Source organism: Balaenoptera acutorostrata, chromosome 15 (assembly GCF_949987535.1).
Source record: "Balaenoptera acutorostrata chromosome 15, mBalAcu1.1, whole genome shotgun sequence".
Lineage (NCBI taxonomy): Eukaryota > Metazoa > Chordata > Mammalia > Artiodactyla > Balaenopteridae > Balaenoptera > Balaenoptera acutorostrata.
This window is the reverse complement of record NC_080078.1, coordinates 27,080,553-27,100,647: the sequence shown is the minus strand read 5'-3', so window position 1 is coordinate 27,100,647 and position 20,095 is coordinate 27,080,553. Positions and strand designations below refer to the sequence as shown.

The window sequence follows — 20,095 nt, the reverse complement described above, 5'->3', positions numbered from 1 at the left end:
GTAGCATGTGACAGGATTTCTTTCAGTTTTAAGACTGAATAATATTCCATTTTATGGATATTCCACATTTTATTTATCCATTCATCAGTGGACATTGGGTTGCTTCCATCTCTTGGCTATTGTGAATAATGATGAGTACATGAATGTGGAAATATCTCTTTGAGACCCTGCTTTTAGTGCTTTTGGGCATATATCCAGAAATGGGATTGTTGGATCATATGGTAGTTCTATTTTTAATTTGTAAGGAACCTCCATACTGATTGCAACATTTCACCCTCCCACCAACAGTGCACAAGTGTTCCTATTTCTCCACATCTTCACCAACACTTGTTAATTTCTATTCTTTTGATAGTAGCTATTCTAGTGGTGTGAAGTGATCTCACTGTGTTTCTTTTTTAATTGAAGTATAGTCAATTTACAATGTTGTGTTAGTTTCAAGTGCACAGCAAAATGATTCAGTTATACATATAAATATATATGTGTGTATATATACTTTTTTTTTTTAGATTCTTTTCTGTTTTAGTATTACAAGATATTGAGTATGTTCACCTGTGGTTTTGATTTGCATTTCTGTAATCATTAGTGATGTTGAGCATCTTTTCATTTGCTTGTTGGCCATTTGTATATCATCTTTGGAGAAATGTCTATTCAGATCTTTTGCCCTCTTTAAAATCAGGTCATTTGTTTTTCTGTTGAGTTGTAGGAGTTCTTTATATGTTCTAGATATTAACCCCTTATCAGATATGTAATTTGAAAATACTTTCTCCCATTCCATGTGTCACCTTTTCACTCTGTTGATAGTAACCTTTAATGAACAGAAGTTTTTAAGTTTGATCTACTCCCACTTGTGTATTTTTGGTTTTGTTGCCTGTGCTTTTGGTGTCATACTAAGAAATCACTGCCAAATCCAATGTCATGAATTGGATTGTTTTGGATTGATTGGATCCGGTTTTCTTCTAGGATTTTCATGGATTGGGGTTTTATATTTAGGTCTTTAATTGGTTTTAATTTTTGTAATATGGTATAAGCTAAAGATTCAACTTCATTCTTTTGCATGTGTATATCCAGTTTTCCCAACACCATTTGTTGAAAAGACTGTCCTTTCCCCCACTGAATGGTGGCACTTTTGTCAAAGATCATCTGGTCATATACAAAGGAATTTATTTATGGGCTTTCTATTCTATTGCATTGGCCTATATCTCTGTCTTTATGTCAGTACCACACTGTTTTGATTACTGTAGCTTCATAGTAAATTTTGAAATCAGGAAGTGTGAGATCTCCAACTTTTGTTCTTCTTTTTCAAGACTGTTTTGGCTACTTGGGGTCCCTTGAGATTCCGTATTAATGTTAAGATGGATTTTTCTATTTCTGTTAAAAAAAAAAATGGCACTGGGAAAATTCACCCTTTTAAAGTGTATAATTCATTGCTTACTAGTATATTCACAGACTTGTGCAACTCTCACCATTATCTGATTCCAGAACACTTTCATCTTCCCCAAAAGAAGCCCATACCCCTCAGCAGTCACTCCCTGTTATCTCCTCCACTCAGCCCTAAGTAACCAGGAGTCCACTTTCTGTCTCTGGATTTACCTATTCTGGATATTTTATATAAATGGAATCATACAATATCCGGCCCTTTGTGACTGGCTTCTTTCACTTAGTGTAATGCTTTTAAGGTTCATCCATGTTGTAGCATGTATCAGTACATCATCCCTTGTTATGGCTGAGTAATATTCCATTGTGTTGATATACCACATTTTGTTTATTCATCAGCTAGTGAACATTTGCTATTATGAATAATGGTGCTATGAACACTTGTGGACAAGTTTTTATGTGGATATATGTTTTCAGTTCTCTTGGGTATATACCTTGGAGTGGAATTGCTGTGTCATATGGTAACTGTATGTGTTCCTTGCTTTTATACCTCAGTATTTAATTGAACTGATACACTGTATCTCTTTTAACCAATTACCTGTTATTGGTTACCTAGAGTTGTTTCCTGTTTTTCATTCTTACACACACAAGTGCCCCTGTTGTATTCTCACATTCTTGCTACATGCTGGTTTTTTTTTTTTTTTTTTTTTAAAGTCTTTTTTTTTTTTTTTTAAAGATTTATTTTTTTTATTGATTAATTGATTGATTGCTATGTTGGGTCTTCGTTTCTGTGCTAGGGCCTTCTCTAGTTGTGGCAAGCGGGGGCCACTCCTCATCACGGTGCGCGGGCCTCTCACCATCGCGGCCCCTCCTGTTGCGGAGCACAGCTCCAGACGCGCAGGCTCAGTAATTGTGGCTCACGGGCCCAGCCGCTCTGCGGCATGTGGGATCTTCCCAGACCAGGGCTCGAACCCGCGTCCCCTGCATTAGCAGGCAGACTCCCAACCACTGCGCCACCAGGGAAGCCCTACATGCTGGTTTTTTAATACATACATTGTTGGGCATTTGTCTAATTATTTCTTTGAATAATTACTAGATAATGAAATGGATTTCAGTCTTTTGTTAAGCAAAAGGTAGGCACTCAACTGCCTTCCAGGAAAGTAATACAGTCTTTATTGCACCATCACTATGTCTTTATCACAAGTAGGTAATATCATTACTTTAAACCTTGCACACTGGAGATTTGAATGTTTTAATTGGCCCCTTGGTTTTGGTTAGATTGAATTCATTTATTCAACAAATATTTATCAAGCACCTATTATGTGTCAGAAACTTAGAATCTAGTGCATGCAAAAGATCTAATATTTTTTGATAATTGCATTGGAAATTTACATTTCTTATTTTTCACTGAGTGTTAGTGTTTCTTTTGGTTTTATAAGAACTCTGTGCTGCACGTAATCCTGTTGTTTTTTCTCTCTCTTTATGGTGTTTTTACCTTACTGAAATTTTAATAGTATTTAGTTATATTAAAGTCAAAACTATTGAACTACTTAACGGGATTGGTCAAGTTCAGTAGAAAATGTTCTTGTTAAAGCCCAGCATCATAGAATTTTTGAATTGGAAAGGAATTTAGCAATTACCTGCCTTAACCCTTTCACGGGGGAAGGCCTGGGTTCAGAGAAATATGGAAGTTTGGGGATTAAAAATGTTTGCACATTTTCTTATGGCATTTCTTCTCATTCATGAATATCTATTTGTTAGGGACTGTGTCTTTCAGCATTATCTTCTTCATTGCACTTACCACCATGATCTGAAATAGGGGGGCAGGGGAGGGGGGGTTATCTTTAACACCTAGCACAGGGCCGGGTACAGAAAGAGTGCTCAATAAATGTTGAATTGCATTCAGCACCATGAGCACTGACGCCGGCTTGTAGCAGCAGTGTTTGTGTTCTCTCATTTGCGAGTAGAGCCTCTCCCTCTTGGAGTCACAAGAGGTAGTGTGGGTAGCTACACTTCATATTCTCCTGTCAGAGTTTACAGGGCAAGTGTGACTGGCCCCTCAGCTTCGCTGGAACCTGGCCTGGAGGAACGATGAGGGTCAGCGACCAGCCCATGGTCTGAGGTCTAAGCAGGCAGGAACGGAGAGAAGGGAGACCAGCCCCTACTGTTCTCACCGTATTTGCTGCACCCTGGTTTTGAGCTTTAAAAATAGGGCTAAAAAGAATGTCAAATATGTAAGTACATACCATTAGAAAACAGTTCTACTTATCCATTTGGGTTGTTTGTTCTGTTTCTGTCTGAGTAGGTCAGGACATCAGACAGCTATTAGCATGGCCTTAGCTTTTTAGTAATAGAGAATTTTTGTCACCTCAGCCATCTACCTGGTAATGGCTTCATGACAGTTCCACCTGTATAAGAGACTATCATTCTCCTTTTCCCTGCATTGCTTGTACTATTAGGTTCTTAGCTTTGGTCTTGAAACTTGGTCTCCAGCTAAGTTTATAAGTGAGAAACTTTAACCAGAGGCTGTCCCACCCAGTGGGCTGACATTCCAGAATTCCTTGAAGGAAAAAAGGAATAGCAGTGTTTCTTGAAGAATAAATACAGCCTATTTATTGCCAGTGCAGCACACACTAAGCCTCAGGTCATCCATGAACTTAAACATTAGTTTTTATAACACTCTTTAGTGTTGCTGCAATGCCACTTCTGCCTGTTACACACAGACCATTAATAGTCTGCTTTTTATCTGTCAATAGTGCCTTTGGGAAAAGACCCACTTTAGAGAATGGTGCACTCCCTACTTACACGTTCAAGTAAAAGAACCTAGAATCAGGGCTGGCTTACTGCACCTTTACCCATTACACATTTCCTGCACCGTATATCTTGAAACCTTCTTAAATTGTGTCCTTTATAAAATTCCTTTCGATTGTGTTTTAGTATTTATAAGTAAGGACTCTGACAAAGATTCTTAATATTATACTTTTATTTGTGCAATTAAAAAAGCATCTCCATGTTAACTGTGCTATATTGATGTCAGATCGCAAGTTATGTTGTAGGTATTTGTTTTGTTTCTGTTTGCTTAATCAACTGCAGAGGCCAACTTTATGATGCCTGTAAAGTCTTTGGGATTTTTGTGTCTAGAAGTGATAATTGGGTTTTGTTTTGGCAAATTTTATACTTTAATTATATTCACTGTTATCTAGTGTTTGTCCAGGCACCTCACTTGATATATATGTAAAATATATTTATCTCCCTAAATATAATTACTTTCACATATGGAGTTTAAGGGAAAGTACCTGAAAACATTCCTTCTCATTGGACATCAAGTTTACAGAGGGAAGGGACAGCCCCTCATTGTAAAAGAGCAACATAAACATCTTGTGTTTTGGGTGTTCTTTGATATTCTTAGTTTTTAATCTTTAAAATGGAAACTCAGTATACGAGTTTGATGGTGAATTTAGTTACTGTAGACCAGTGGTCCTCAAACTGCCTGTAGTGAAGGAATAATATGTTTGTTTTGTTTTGTTTTGTTTAAATCACCCGTAACTCCTCTTACAAACTTTCCTAAGTATACGTATATTCCTTTTATATTTTATTTTTACAATTTGAAATTCTACTGTAAACACTACTAAACTGTATTCTTAACATATCGTGAACTTGGCTGTATGTTAATCATATTCTTAAATCATTTTCTTTTTTTTTTAATTTATTTTATTTATTTTTGGCTGTGTTGGGTCTTTGTTGCTGCATGCAGGCTTTCTCTAGTTGCGGCGAGCGGGGTCTACTCTTCATTGCGGTGGCTTCTCTTGTTGCAGAGCACGGGCTCTAGGCACAAGGGCTTCAGTAGTTGTGGGGCATGGGCTCAGTAGTTGGTGGCTCGCAGGCTCTAGAGCACAGGCTCAGTAGTTGTGGTGCACGGGCTTAGTTGCTCTGCGGCCCGTGGGATCTTCCCGGACCAGGGATAGAACTCGTGTCCCCTGCATTGGCAGGCGGATTCTTAACCACTGTGCCACCAGGGAAGTCCCAATATGTTTGTTTTTTATATAGTTTAATTTCCAATGCATTGTGGACTGATCCTCTTGTAAAATAAAATAAAAGTAGTGGGATGACATCAACTTTCCTAAGACTTCCTGTCCTTGTCACTGGCAGGTAACAAAGGTCCACAGACCACACTTTTGAGTGGCTCTGACATAAATTTCACTTTGCTTCTTGTTTACCTGAACCAAGTTTTTTCATATGGTGATTAATCATCATTTTATGCTGTGCATTTAATCCTATGGCTTAAACACATTTTTCTAATTTTCCTGTTCAATTATTTTCATACTTGGCCTACTGTAATGTTCAAGACCAATTCAGGGAATTTCTTCTAGGTTCTTTAAAAGTTATGCTTACAGATAATTAGTTGGGAGATAATTAGGCTCAAGATTTCCATATGCCTTGCTTTATTCCAAAATGTCTTATGACATATAGTCTCCTTAATTATTTTTCAGAACACACGGATAGATACCAGAAGTTTAAGTCCTACAGGAAAGTGTTCAAATAAAAGAAACATTCCCTACCAATGTCCCAAACATTCCCTAGATATTAACACATAATATCTAGGCAGAAAACAGATTTTTCAGGCACTTGTTTTACAATCCCAGTGCTAAAAAGCTAATGACCTCACAATGTGAACAGTGTAATACACAACCACGACCTTCCTTCAAAATGTAAATTCTTTGAAATATCTATTATTTCTTTGTGGTCTGTAAGAGACTAAAACTGCTTTTCCTTGGACTTTCCTCTTGTCTTTTCAATTCTGATCAAAGTACAGCTGGAAAGGAATTTGCCAAAATATTAATGAAACACACATCACATATTGGAGCTCAATTTATTTTTATGCTGAAGCAACTCTTGAACAATGGAAAGCTGTAGAAAATTAAGACCAGCAAGCCACACATGGGTACCACAAGCTGTGACACTGGTCCTTTTAATCTGAGGACTTTTATTCTCTCAATGATTTCTTAAGTCATTTAATTAATCATTTATTGTAAACACCCAGATGTTTAACTGTAAGTATGATCTGACAGGATCTGTGTTCATTTTCAAATTCAAAGTAGTACTGAAAGGAACCTTCTTGGACACTTACTCTGTGTATTTTCAGGAGGACAAGCTTAGGAGAATTTGCCAAACTATTTTTTACCATTGTTTCAAGTAACTTACAGGTAGATGACCTTTTGCCAAATAATAGAGAAATTTTAGGTTTAAGCTAACAAAGAGAATGAGCAAGGTCTAGTATGTAAGCCGTGTACATATATACTAAATAATCAAAATTAGACTTTTATTGCAAACACTTATCAGTAAAGGCCTGAATAGGACATCAAAGATATTGACTGTAATTCCTATGATTACCCCTTCAGTTATGCTTTCTATAACTTATATATCAAGAGGAGTCTGCCACTATTAATAGATTTTTGAGCTGGTTTTCAACATTAACTGTGAAGCTGTGTTCCATCCCAATTCTTAACTCAGTTCTCCTGTGACCAACAGAAAAGTGCCTAAAATGGTGCATTATGCAGAATAGGCCTTTCCTATTTATTTATTAATAAATAAATATTTATTGAATATAACTGAGATGATGATAAATAATGGCCAACATCTGTTGGCCATTATGCTTACTTCAGTGTTGTTCAGGCACTGAACGACTTACTTTATATGTATTATCTGGGGGCAGATATCATGAAAAAGCATCTCTCTGGCCTGCAGGGGATTTGAACTAATGACTTTGTTCTTATTAGGCAAACAGTGTGAGATTCTTCTTAAGACTATTTTCCAGCACATCATCCTGTTTCATCCTGTTATGACTCATAGTGACAACTGGTATTTGTATTACCCAAGAAATAACATACATAACATTTTTTTCTCTACTGTATAGTCTACTCAAATAACATCATTCACTTACCAAAAATGAATAACAGTAATTTTAATATTTAGTGTGCTTCCACATTCTGGCCCCTAATGGTCACTTTAACTAACTTGTGAATCACCAACATGGTCATACAAAGGTTGTAATAGACATTCTACATGATTCTGGAGAATATAATAAATAATATGTGACAACTTTATAAAGAGGACTGTATTTAAATAAGGTGGACATTGGCTCTAGGTTTTCCAAAGTTGATCCTAAAGTATTAATGAAATTTTTATGTTATGAAGTTACCACCAAAAGTAACAAATTCATTAATGATTAGTTGGTGATACTCTGACTAATCATCCTTCTGCTGTGTGGAATTATTTTAATAGTTGTAGTATTAGTTATAATTGAACTACTAAAAATTAGAAGTACTAAATAAATAGGCTCACATTGAGATTTTTGTGCATGTATTTGCATACTTAACACTGTCTCACTATAAAAGATACTGCACATCAACAATACAGCAGAATAGGAAGGTCCAGGCCCTCATTCTCTCACAGAAGCATTAAATAAACTACAGACTGACTAAAATAACTTTATAAGAGCTCTGAAAACCAGTCAGATATCTACACCAACCAAACACCCAATCAAGAAAAAGCCACATTCAAAAATGTAGAAAATGTCATGGTGTTTTCACTCACCCTTGCCCACACCCTTCCCAGCATGGCATAGTCAGAGGAAGTGGCCCAATACCCAGTTCCCTCCCTCAGAATGGAAGGAGTAGAGCAGAATTTGTTTGCAGTATTCTGGCCTGTTGTGGGCTGGCCAAGGGACTAGTTTCTGACTTGTTTGACTCAGAACTGAGACGGGGGAAAGTGAATAGTTTGGATCTCAGGCCAGCAGAAGCTGTAGAAGGTAGTGGCAGGAGCCACGTCATGTGCAAATTGTAGAGGAATTGCAGGCCCAGACACCTGAGGGCAGTAGACTGCAGGCCAAGGAATGCAGCAGAACTCTTTAAGGCCCTGAGAAGAAGCTAGGGTGAGACTCCGGGAAATTAAGACATTTAAAAGCAGCCATGCATGAGGGGAAATTTTTAAATTGAATAAACAGAACCAAGCAAAAAAAACATGCACTTAGGCCCAGACAGGACACATGCTCAGAAAAGACTTGACAAAACCTTAAGCCTCCACCCAGAGTTAATCCCAAGGCCCAGAGGCCCATAAAATTAGTGAAGGTCTTCAACAACAGTCTGCAAAGATTGGGAGAGGTGGATGTTTCTTCACATGCCCAATTTTAAACCAAAGATACAACGCCCCCCCAACACCAAAAAACAAAAAGGCATACAAAAAACAGGGAAATACCGCCCATTCAAAGCAACAAAATAATCTTCAGAAACTATCTCTGAAGAAACACACACATCAGACTTCCTAAACAAAGACTTTAACTGTCTTAAATATGCTCAAAAAGCTAAAGGAAAACACAAGCAATGAACTAAAGGAAATCAGGGAAACAATATATGAACAAAATGAGAATATCAACAGAAATTATTTTTTTTTTAATTATGGAGCTGAAAAATACACTAACTGAATTGAAAAATCCATTAGAGGGCTTCAGCAGCAGACTCAGACAGCAAAAAATATCAGCAAACTTGAAGACAGGTCATTTGAAATTATTGAGTCTGAGGACAAAAAGAATGAAGAATAGTGAACAGAGCCTAAGAGACTTATGGGATGCCATCAAGCAGATCAATATGGGCATTATGGGAGTCCAAGAGGAGAAGAGAGAGAAAGGGCAGAGAAATTAACTGAAGAAATAATGACCCAAAGTTCTGCAAATTTGGGGCAAGACATGGATATACAAATCCAAGGAGCTCAATGAATACCAAAGAGAATAAACTCAAAGAGATCCACACTGAGACAGATAAAAATCAAATTGTCAAAAGTCAAAGACAGAGAGAATCTTGAAAGCAGCAAGGAAAGTCACTTATCACATATAAGAGGAAATCTCCCAGTAAGAATATCAGTGGATTTCTCAACAGAAACACTGCAGGCCAGAAGACATATTGTGATGATATATCTAAGTGCTCAAAGAAAAAACTGTCAACCAAGAATTCTATATCCAGCAGAACTGTCCTTCAAAAATGAGGGAGAAATTAAAACAACAAAGCCAGACAAACAAAAAGGAGTTCATTATCATTAGCTCTGCCCTATAAGAAATGCTAGAGAGCCCTTAAGTTGAAATGAAAGGATGCTAGACAATAGCTCAAAGCCATTCAGAAATATAAAGTCCTCTGGTAAAGGTAAATACATGGACAAATATAAGGAATGGTATTATTGTAATTTTGGTGTATAACTCCACTTTTTATTTTCTACAGGATTTAAGTAACAAATGCACAAAAATTATAAATCTATGTTAATGGCTACATAATATATAATGATGTAATTAGTGACATAATATAAAGTGGGGAGACATGGCTGTAAAGTAGTTCTTGTAAATAACTGAAGCTGGTGTCAATATAAGTTAGATGTCATAGCTTTAGGATGTTATGTGTAATCCCCATGGTGACAACAAAGAAAATATCTATAGAATGTACACAAAGGAAATAAATGAGAAAGGAATCACTACAAAAAATCAACCAAACACATAAATGGAAAGACATCTCTCACTCATGGATTAGAAGACTTAATATTGTGGTGATGTCAGTACTACCCAAAAGCAATATACAGATTAGGTACAAATTCCTATCAAAATCCCAAGGACAATTTTTTGCAGAAGTGGAAAAATTTATTCTAAAATTCATTTGGAATCTCAAGAGACCCCAAATAAGTCAAAACAGTCTTGAAAAAGAATAAAGTTGGAGGTCTTATACTTCCTGATTTCAAACTTACTACAAAGCTACAGCAATCAAAACAGTGTGGTTCTGGCATGAAGACAGACATATAGACCAATGGAATAGAAAAAAGAACCCAGAAATAAATCTTCACATATATGGTCAAATGATTTTAGACACAGTGTCAAGGTTACTCAGTAGAAACAGGACAGTCTTTTCAACAAATGGTGTTAAGAAAATTGGATGTCCACAGCCAAAAGAATGAAGTTGGATCCTTACCTAACACCATAGATGAAGATTAACTCAAAATGGACAAAGACCTAAACATAAGAGTTAGAACTATAAAACTCTTAGGGAAAAAACATAGGGGAAATCCTCATGACATTGGATTAGGCAATGCTCTCTTAGATATGACACCAGGAAACAAAAGAAAAATAGATAATTAGGCTTCATCAAAATTAAAAACTGTGCAGGACTTCCCTGGTGGCACAGTGGTTAAGAATCCACCTGCCAATGCAGGGGACACGGGTTCGAGCCCTGGTCTGGGAAGATCCCACATGCTGCGGAGCATCTAAGCCCGTGCGCCACAATTACTGAGCCTATGCTCTAGAGCCCGTGAGCCACAACAACTGAGCCCGTGTGCTGCAACTACTGAAGCCCGCGTGCCTAGAGCCCGTGCTCCGCAACAAGAGAAGCCACAGCAATAAGAAGGCTGTGCACCGCAACAAAGAACAGCCCCTGCTTGCCGCAGCTGGAGAAAGCCTGCGCCCAGCAACGAAGACCCAATGCAGCCAAAAATAAATAAATAAATAATTAATTTAAAACTGTGCATCAAAGCACACTATCAACTGAGTGAAAAGCAACCCACAGAATGGGAGAAAATATTTGCAAATCATGTATCTGATAAGGGGCTAATATCCAGAATATATAAAGAACTCCCACAAATCAACAACAAAAACTATAAATAACCTGATTTTAAAATGGGCTAAGGACTTTAACAGACATTTCTTCAAAGAGGATATATAAAGACCAACAAGCATATGAAATGATGCTCAACATCACTAATCACTAGAGAAATGCAAATCAAAGCCACAATGAGATATCACCTCATACAGTTAGAATATCAAAAAGAACAGAAATTAAGTTCTCAGCAAGGATCTGGAAAAATTGGAACCCCTGTGCACTGTTGGTGGAATTGTGAAATAAATGGTGCAAACCGCTATAGAAAATGGTATGGCAGTTCCTCAAAAAGTTAAAAATAGAATTACCATATGATCCAACAATTCCACTTTTGGGTTTATGGCCAGAAGAACTGAAAGCAGGGACTTGAACAGCAATTTGTACACCCATGCTCATAGCAGCATTATTTACTATTTGGCTATTATTTAATAGCCAAAAGGTAGAAGTAACCCATGTGTCCATTGACAAATGAATGGATAAACAAAATGTGGTTCACATGCAGCAGAGTATTATTCAGCCTTAAAAAGAAGGGAATTCTGACACAAGCTACAACATGGATGAACCTTGAGGACATTATGCTAAGTGAAATAAGCCAGTCACAGGAAGAAAAATATATGATTCCACTTATATTAGGTACCTAGAGTAGTTAAATTCATAGATACAGAAAGTAGATGGTGGTTGTCAGGGGCTGCAGGGAGGGGAGAATGGAATATTGTTGTTTAGTGAGCACAGAGTTTCGGTTTGGGGTGATGAAGAAGTTCTGGAAATGGATAGTGGTAATGGTTGCAGAACAACGTGGATGTATGTAATGACATACAGTTATACACTTTAAAAGGGTCTGATTGGTAAATTTTATGTTATGTACATTTTGCCACAATTTTTAAAAATAATCGATTTTTTTAAATGAGGGATACATGAAGATCCTCAGTACTAATCAGGTATTCAAGTACCAACTAAAAGTCCACTAGCTATTGTGCCAGTGGTGCTATGCGGCATGTGGAACTTCCCCGACCAGGGATAGAACCTGTACCCCCTGCATTGGAAGCGCCGTCTTTTTTTTTTTTTTTTTTAACTTTTTAATTTATATTGGAGTATAGCCGATAAACAATGTTGTGATAGTCTCAGGTACATAGCAAAGCAACTCAGCCATCCATGTATATGTATACATTCTCCCCCAGACGCCCCTCCTATCCAGGCTGCCACGTAACATTGAGCAGAGTTCCCTGTGCTATACAGTAGGTCCTTGTTGGTTATCCTTTTTAAATATAGCAGTGTGTACATGTCAATCCCAAACTCCCTAACTATCCCTTCCCTTCACCCTTCCCCCCCCCCCCGTAACCTTAAGTTCATTCTCTAAGTTTGTGAGTCCATTTCTCTTTTGTAAATGCGTTCATTTGTATCATTTCTTTTTAGATTCCCCATATAAGTGATATCATATGGTATTTGTCTTTCTCTGTCTGACTTACTTCACCCAGTATGACAATCTCTAGGTCCATCCATGTTGCTGCAAATGGCATTATTTCATTCCTTTTTTTATGGCTGGGTAATATTCCATTGTATATGTATACTACATCTTTTTTATCCATTCCTCTGTTGATGGGAAGCACAGAGTCTTAACCACTGGACCACAGGGAAGTCCGTGCCAGTAGATTTTAATGTTCAGCTACTTATTCTATAAATGAAACACTTAAACTTATAACTGTATATTACAGAAACAAGGGGTAATGCTAGGTGATATGTTTTAACAAAGCTAGAATTTTACATAAAATATCCATCCACTAAATATACAAAGCATATGTTTTTGATTTGTATTCAACTCATTCATTTTATTTGAGGATTGGAATATGGAAATATTTAAAGAATAACTGCATCTTGAATTTCTAATTTGCATACTGCCATCTTAATTAAGATCTCTGCTACATCCTAAATTAAAAACACATTTATTGTAGATTTGAAATCTACAGTACAAAATAGTTTTGCTTTTAAATATCTAGTTTCTATCCCTCTAGACTGCATAAAGAAATTCTAATAAAAAAGGAACTTACCAGAGAAGAATGGTTGGTCTTTGGCAAATGTATCATCTTTTCAGAAGGAGCCAGTGCAGATACCTGAAATATTATAAAACTCTAATCAGCCTAAACATTTGCTCTTTTTTCTTTTGTAGCAGAACTTTTCCATAGTAATTTCTAATAAGAGAAAGATCAGTCTTTAAAATTTGAAGTGCTTTCCTTTGAGTTTTATGTAAAGCATAAATATCCACTGGTAAACAACAATGTTTTCCTGACATTTCCTTTCATGGTGTTATGATGACAAAGAACTGTTGTCATGAGACGAAGTTATGATGAGAACAGTGTATCAAATCCAGTAAAACAAAGCACAGTTTGAAGCTTTTTTGTTTCTTTGGAGAAAAGATCATTTTGAGATTAAATTTCAATAGTCCATAAGGTGAATTTAGATCTTGGTGTCAATTTAAACATATTTAAAGGACTCTTAAGATTTTAACGTATTGCTCAACTTATTGTGGAACAAAATAAGTGTAGTATCCTCTATGCCTTGGATATTCTTGCAGTCCTTTTTGGAATACTATCATTTCAAAAATATTAATATTTAGACTTTGGGGGTAATTCTAGCCACTAGAATTCTAACATTTAGATATGATCTAAGATTGGGGCGGGGGCAGGGGGCGGTCCTTTCTAAAGCACATAAAAAAGACCAGCAAAATGTATAGAAGCGTTTAGATATTTCTCCCTTTTTAACCAGAATTTATCTTCAGATTAGGTAAAGTTAACAATCAGTGTATCTCAGTTGAGCTATTCTTGTATTATGCTGAAGTCTGTGGTTTTCTGGGTAGCAGAGTCACACTAAAATACCAAAGAAGCTAATAAGATGGGAGTATTAGTAATCAAGGATGAAGTCAGTTAGGCAAAGTCTAGAAATATAGGCCAAACGTTTTCATAAATATTACAACAGATACCACATTCACGTACCTGGGTTATTTTTCAGATTATTAAGACTGCTCTCCAATAAATCATTACTATCATTATCAGTCAGCAGGGGCTGGGCTGGTAAAAATAGCTTGCCAGGTTAGTAGAATTTATTTGCAAGGAAATATATACATATATATATTTCAGAATTCAAATATCTGGTTCTACTTCACATGCCAACTATTTAATAGCCAAAGAATGTTCTTCCCCTGTGTGAAAACTGACCCAGAGATAAGTATCCTCGTTTCCAAAAAAAAGTACAAAGTGAAAGGAAAACAAATAACATAAAACCATATCCCTTAAAGCAGGGATCAGCTGGCCGTCATCGTTCACTGCACATCTCAGAGGTTCACTGGGGAGCCAGCTGTCTCGGGGCTGTTTGGGGACAGAAGTCACCTTGGAACATAGGTGTCAAGACTCGTGGAGGAGCTCCTTCATTTCTGTTTGAAAATGAAATTGAGTGTGGCCATCTTTAAAAAGTCAAGTCTTTTATACCATCAACACTTACTAACAGTTACTTAAAAACTGAAATCAGTGGCAAAATGAAAACAAAGCTCAGGGAGAGAGGCGACATGGGCATGGACAGTCAACTGCACCCACACACATCTCCCAGGCTCAGCAGGGCTGGAGGGCGTGACCCAGCGTGAGTAACGCCACCAGGAATTTCCATTCACCCATTAAACAAATATTTATTGAGTAACTAGTATGTGCCAAGCATCATATTTCCTGCTGCTAATAGCCCTCTGAGTTTTCAGGTCATTTATTTTAAGGAGGGAAAATACAGTTTGCTATTTTTTAAACCCAGATACTTCAACAAGAGAACCGATTTTGATTATTACAATGAATTGGACAGTTGTTCGGGGAAGTGAAAATGATAAAGCCATTCTCCTTTAAGATAAGGCTGTTGGGTCCAAGTAGCAATCAGTGCAACGTTTAACTGATTTATTACAATAGTACTATCTCTTTCCAGTAAGTGAATACTTAAAATCTACTTAAAAAAGATTGCTAGTGGGAATAGTCTGTTGGGTTGTTGATGCTTCCTGTATTAATATATGACCCCACACTGAGATTCAGTAATTGCTTATTTTGGCCTAGGCAACGAATTCACTTCTTGCTTTAAGTGTGAGGGGACTGTCAATGCACAGGTCAATCCTATCAGAATATATTCTTCAGGTTTTCTCCTGCTGCAAGAAATGGGAGGGGCGGAGGGCGATGGGATGGTTGACAAGAGTGCTGGTCAGGTTTGGAGATGGGAACAGAAGCTGTAAAGCACATTGAAGGACACATGCGTGGAGTGGGCCTCCGGGAAGTGGAAGCTTTCTTACCAGAGGCTTCCTGATGGTGGATCTGGGGTGCGGTCGAGGGGATTCATAGACTAAATATCATATCTGAATTAGCCCAGATTAGTGTGACCTTTAGGGCCAGAAAACCTTTCAAGTACCATGTACTGTTTTGATCATTTTTACAGGAGTCTTGGACTTTTTTTCTGCCAAAAAAGGGCAGTACTGGCCATATTTCTGAGAAAACACTAGAGTTTTGTCAATCTAGCCTTATTTAGCTTTAGCTTTTCATTGCTATCGGGGCAAAGACTAAATCATTGGCTTGACAGACGTAAAGCATGTTATTCCACCATCTGGGTCGCAGACATAATACTATATTTTTCTTTTGTTTCTTTTCTAGTGGACTTTTTAAAAAATGAGGTCATTCCCTTATAATTTTGGTTTTTCTCTTTTCACCGTCATTGATTTCACAGACTTGTCCCCTTTCTGCCTTTTCCACCAGTTTACTTCAGTGTCCCCAGCAGTTCCTGAATTCTTGAAAACGCCTACTGCAGACCAGCCCCCAACACGGTCCACAGCACCTGTCCTCCCTACCAACACCGTGTCCTCAGCAAAGCCTGGGCCAGCACTGGTGAAGGTGGGTACCCTGCATGCACGCCGCTTTGAGCGTCTTTACCTTCATCTGTGGTGTGTAGCCCTGAGCACAGAGGACAAAGGCTGTGCCCACATTGCCTGGCCTGCCTTTCAGCCTGAAGCCTTGAAAACAAAACCACAGAAGGACTTGCTCACCCAGGCCTTCATAACTGAAACCACCACCACCTTCAACAAATGACCTCTCGTTCGATGGTCACAGAAGAACAGGACAAAATTCAGTCTGTATAAAATGACTGCAGCAGTGCAGAAAGCCTTTAGGAATCATTTTATCAGCAGTTCCCAATTCTCCTTCCACCCAGGCCACTAAGATGAAACAAACAAGGGAGACAGGGAGAGAGAGAGGGTCTATAGCACTTGGGATTCATGAATCTCACAAGCAAATGCCTGTAATGGTAATGTGATTTTGGGCTTTATACACAAGGTCAAACTCAGTGGTACTGCAGATATGTGACAGGTTAAATAAAGGTTTTTGAGAAGCAAATACATTTTTTTGATTTAGCAGTTTGGCCTGATACAGCTTGATTTGTTCTTCAGATAAGCTGCAGATTTGTGGCCCTGTTCCATGCATTTTACTAGGTCAAAATAATTCAGTTAGAAGTTCCGAAGAAGATTAAAATTTTCAATATATAACACATTTTTTAAGTTTTTTAACGTGTATTTAGAACTGGTAAATAAAGGGGGGTGGTTACAAACTGAGGAATAGTTTAACCATTTCCGATGTGACTTTTGCCAAAACTAGCAGAACACAGATCTCAAACTTTTAGAACTAAAAAAGGACCTCAGAGGGCTAACTAAGCCTCTCAGCGCCTTTCAGATGAGGAGACTGAGGCCCAAAGAAGTGAGGAAGTGACGAGGCCAGAAGGACCCCGTCTCCGAATCCCAGTCTGGCCTTCATCCTTCCTTCCCATTTAGCTGTTGCAGCACTCCTGGAAGGCAGCTAGCCTGGGGCGTGTTCCTCACTCCCCTCATCCCCCGGACCTGTGCTTGTCCTGACCTCCCTGGAGAGAAGGCACCTTTCGTTCATCCGTGTGCCCAGGTGTCCATGCCTTCAGGGCACATACCAGTGTATTTCACCGTCTTCACCAGAAATCCCAAAGGGTGGCAAGTGTGACTGTGCCCATAAAATCAGCTCTTACCTCCTCTTCCCACGACCCCCAGCATGTCCCACCAGTAGCACAAAGGGTGTTCGAATGCCAACCCGTCTTTCCCTGCAGATACTGAGAATTTGTTCGCTGCCTCTCCTGGTCTCTGAATTTCTGCTCCTCGCTAGTGTCTGTCTTTAAGGAGGGCTTTAGTTCTAGAGCAAAAGGCATTGTTTAAGAATGTGAGACTGAGGGGTTGAGTAGACTACCCTGGGAACTCTGCCAGTAGAGGAAAGGATAGGTACACATTAGGAAACAGACCACAATTCTTTGGGGTTTTTCCATGAGGAAAGCTATTTCCCATCCTGAGTCCTAAGAGAACAGACATGTGCAGGCTAACAGGTAACAGCCGATTTAGTCTGAGGAATGCTGGTTATTATATTTCTGTCCCCTTCCTGACTGTGTCTGGGTCCGTTGTTTTATTACATAACAATTATAGTCAACCCTTCTTAACCCACACCCCATTCATTTTATGATCAGTCTGAAAAGATTAGAAATAAAATTTATTATTGATAAAATAAGCAGATGACAGTGAATTGATTACTATTGTGAGATTGCAGCAGGAGGCTGTTTAGCGACAAGAATATTTTCTCACATTGTGGTGTATTTTAAGTGCCTGTAATTCAAGTGGTTTCTAATTAGCATACACATCTATCATTCATTAATTCAGCAGATATTTATCGAGCACCTTCTGTGTGCACCAGAAGGTGCCAGCCAGGTGCTGTTCTGGGTACAAGGAGTAGATAAAGCAGTGAAGAAAACATCACAGTACCTCCGCCTTGGTTAGGAGCTGGCGGTGAACAGACGTAAAACACAAGCGTGTGCCGGGTGGTGAAGCATAAAGCCAAGATCGGGGGTGGAGGCAAGGGGAGACGTTTCTGTTTTAAATAGAGTGCTCTGGTCAAATAAGCAGATGACATTTGGGCAGAGATCTAAAGGGGGTGAGGGAGTAGCTGTGAGGACATCTGTGGGCAGAAAATTGAACGTCACTGAACAAGGAAGCCAGTTCAACTGAAGAGAGATGGCCAAGCAGTAAAACGTAAATATTAGTAGTGGCGATTTCTGATATACAGAATATGGTGACTTTTCTTTTCTTCTTTATTTCTGTTTTCTGGGTTTTTTTGCAATTTCCTAATTCTTTGAATGTGAACTTATATAACATGATCACACTGATAGCTATATTTAATTTAGTACTTCTCAAAGTCTTCTTACTAAGTTGAGTATTTTACCTAAAGCATCTTAGAAATAATTTTCTATACCTTGTTGTTTTGTGCTGTCTTGTTTTGTTGGTGGACTTTTTTTTCAGATGAAGTTATCTTACAATTTGAATACTAAAAAGTAGAAAGTGATCTGATAACTTATAAATGGAGGAGGTAAAAAGAACTCAGAAAAGTCATCTGATTCTTAATCATAAGACAGGGTCTCACACCCCATTTTCAAAATAAAAATGTAATATTTTTGAAAAATTTTTTAAACTTCATATTCACATTACTCAGTATTCTTTTTTCTGCATATTTGCCATAGAAATTCATGGCTTTATATTCTGCTTTATTCTCATTAGAAGCATTTTTCTGCTTTTACATATTCACCATAGATTTTTTTTTTAATGACCATAAAATATGACATAGTTATGGTGAAGTATACTTAACCTTTTCCCTATTGTATATTTAGTGTGAGACCTGTTTTTCACTAGGAGATAGTATATGTAAGTACTAGGCAGTATCTACACAGGGGACCCAAAGTAAATGTTTGTTGAACTTGAATAGATAATGCTGAGCTGAGCATCTTGCCCTTAGTCTAAGGGACCAATGCATCAGGAGAAGTAAGTCCTTAGGAGCAAGGTTTTTGGTCACAGAGAGTGCACGAATGCTCTCACAGCTCTTGAAATGTATTTAGTATATTGCTCTCCAGAGCAGCAACACCGATTTCCAAGGTGTGTTGCGTTTTCTCTTCAAATCAGTCAGGCACACAGTACAATGGATTGCATTCTCTTAGAATTTTCTTACTGTCTTTTTCTCGAAAATAGCAAAGCCATCCCAAGAATCCAAATGACAAGCACCGTAGCAAGAAGTGCAAGGACCCGAAGCCCCGGGTGAAGAAGCTGAAGTACCACCAGTACATCCCGCCAGATCAGAAGGGAGAGAAGAGCGAGCCACCCATGGACTCCAACTACGCCCGGCTGCTTCAGCAGCAGCAGCTCTTCCTGCAGCTGCAGATCCTGAGCCAGCAGCAGCAGCAGCACTACAACTACCAGACCATCCTGCCCGCGCCGCTCAAGTACGGGCTGGGCTCGGGGCAGCTCCGCGAAGCGGGGTGGGCGTGGTTGTCACGAGGGGCCATTAGGTGCTGAAGGTTGGATGCTGTGATTTACTGGTGCTCTGTGATTCTTTTCATTTTATTACCATCAAAGCTCACACAGTGTCTGAAGTCAGCACAGTGAGAATAGCTTCCCTTCCAGTCCATTTTTTGTCCTCCAGAACAGGTTCTGAACTTTTCAAGTTAGAAATGACTTTTCACAATTATTCAGGAAAGATCTGCCTGTTCTTTACCTGAATAGTATGAGATGCTATGAGAAAAGCATAAAAAGTGTAAACCTGGTATAAACAGTTAAAAAAAAAAAAAGGACGGATGAGCACAAAAGCTGCAGGCTGCAGTGGTCAGGGAAAGCTTTACATGGGAAAGGGCCTGAAACTTGGGAAGGAGCCTTCCAAGCAACGAGGAGTGATCTGAGTGCAAGTACAGAGGAAGTTAGAGCAAACAATGCCTGTTTATTACGTGGTGAGGAAATAAGGCCTGAATAAAGAATGTGGTTAGTTTTTAAGAAAAGTGGAAGACAGATTTGAGTAGAGCCAATGTCTAGAAGAACATGAAGTTGGGACGACTTTAATCCTGATACAGTGGATGTTTCAGAGGGCCACAGTGACATGGTAAAATCAAAATGCATGAAAGAACAGTTTGACACCAGTATTGGAGGGGAG

General features: G+C 38.4%; 1 protein-coding gene across 11 annotated transcripts in view; it reads left to right on the top strand.

Moving 5' to 3' along the window:
• The window catches only part of MRTFB (myocardin related transcription factor B), a 196,910-nt gene that overhangs the window by 151,675 nt on the left and 25,140 nt on the right, over positions 1-20,095 (top strand). For all 11 annotated transcript variants that reach the window (XR_451540.2, XM_057530126.1, XM_057530120.1 and 8 more), the window contains 2 exons: positions 15,824-15,958; positions 19,144-19,394. Coding sequence is in view for 10 of the 11 variants with exons in the window: in XM_057530126.1 (XP_057386109.1) it covers positions 15,824-15,958; positions 19,144-19,394 (386 nt within the window). In the remaining variant the exon portion in view is untranslated. The remainder of the gene's footprint in view (positions 1-15,823; positions 15,959-19,143; positions 19,395-20,095) is intronic.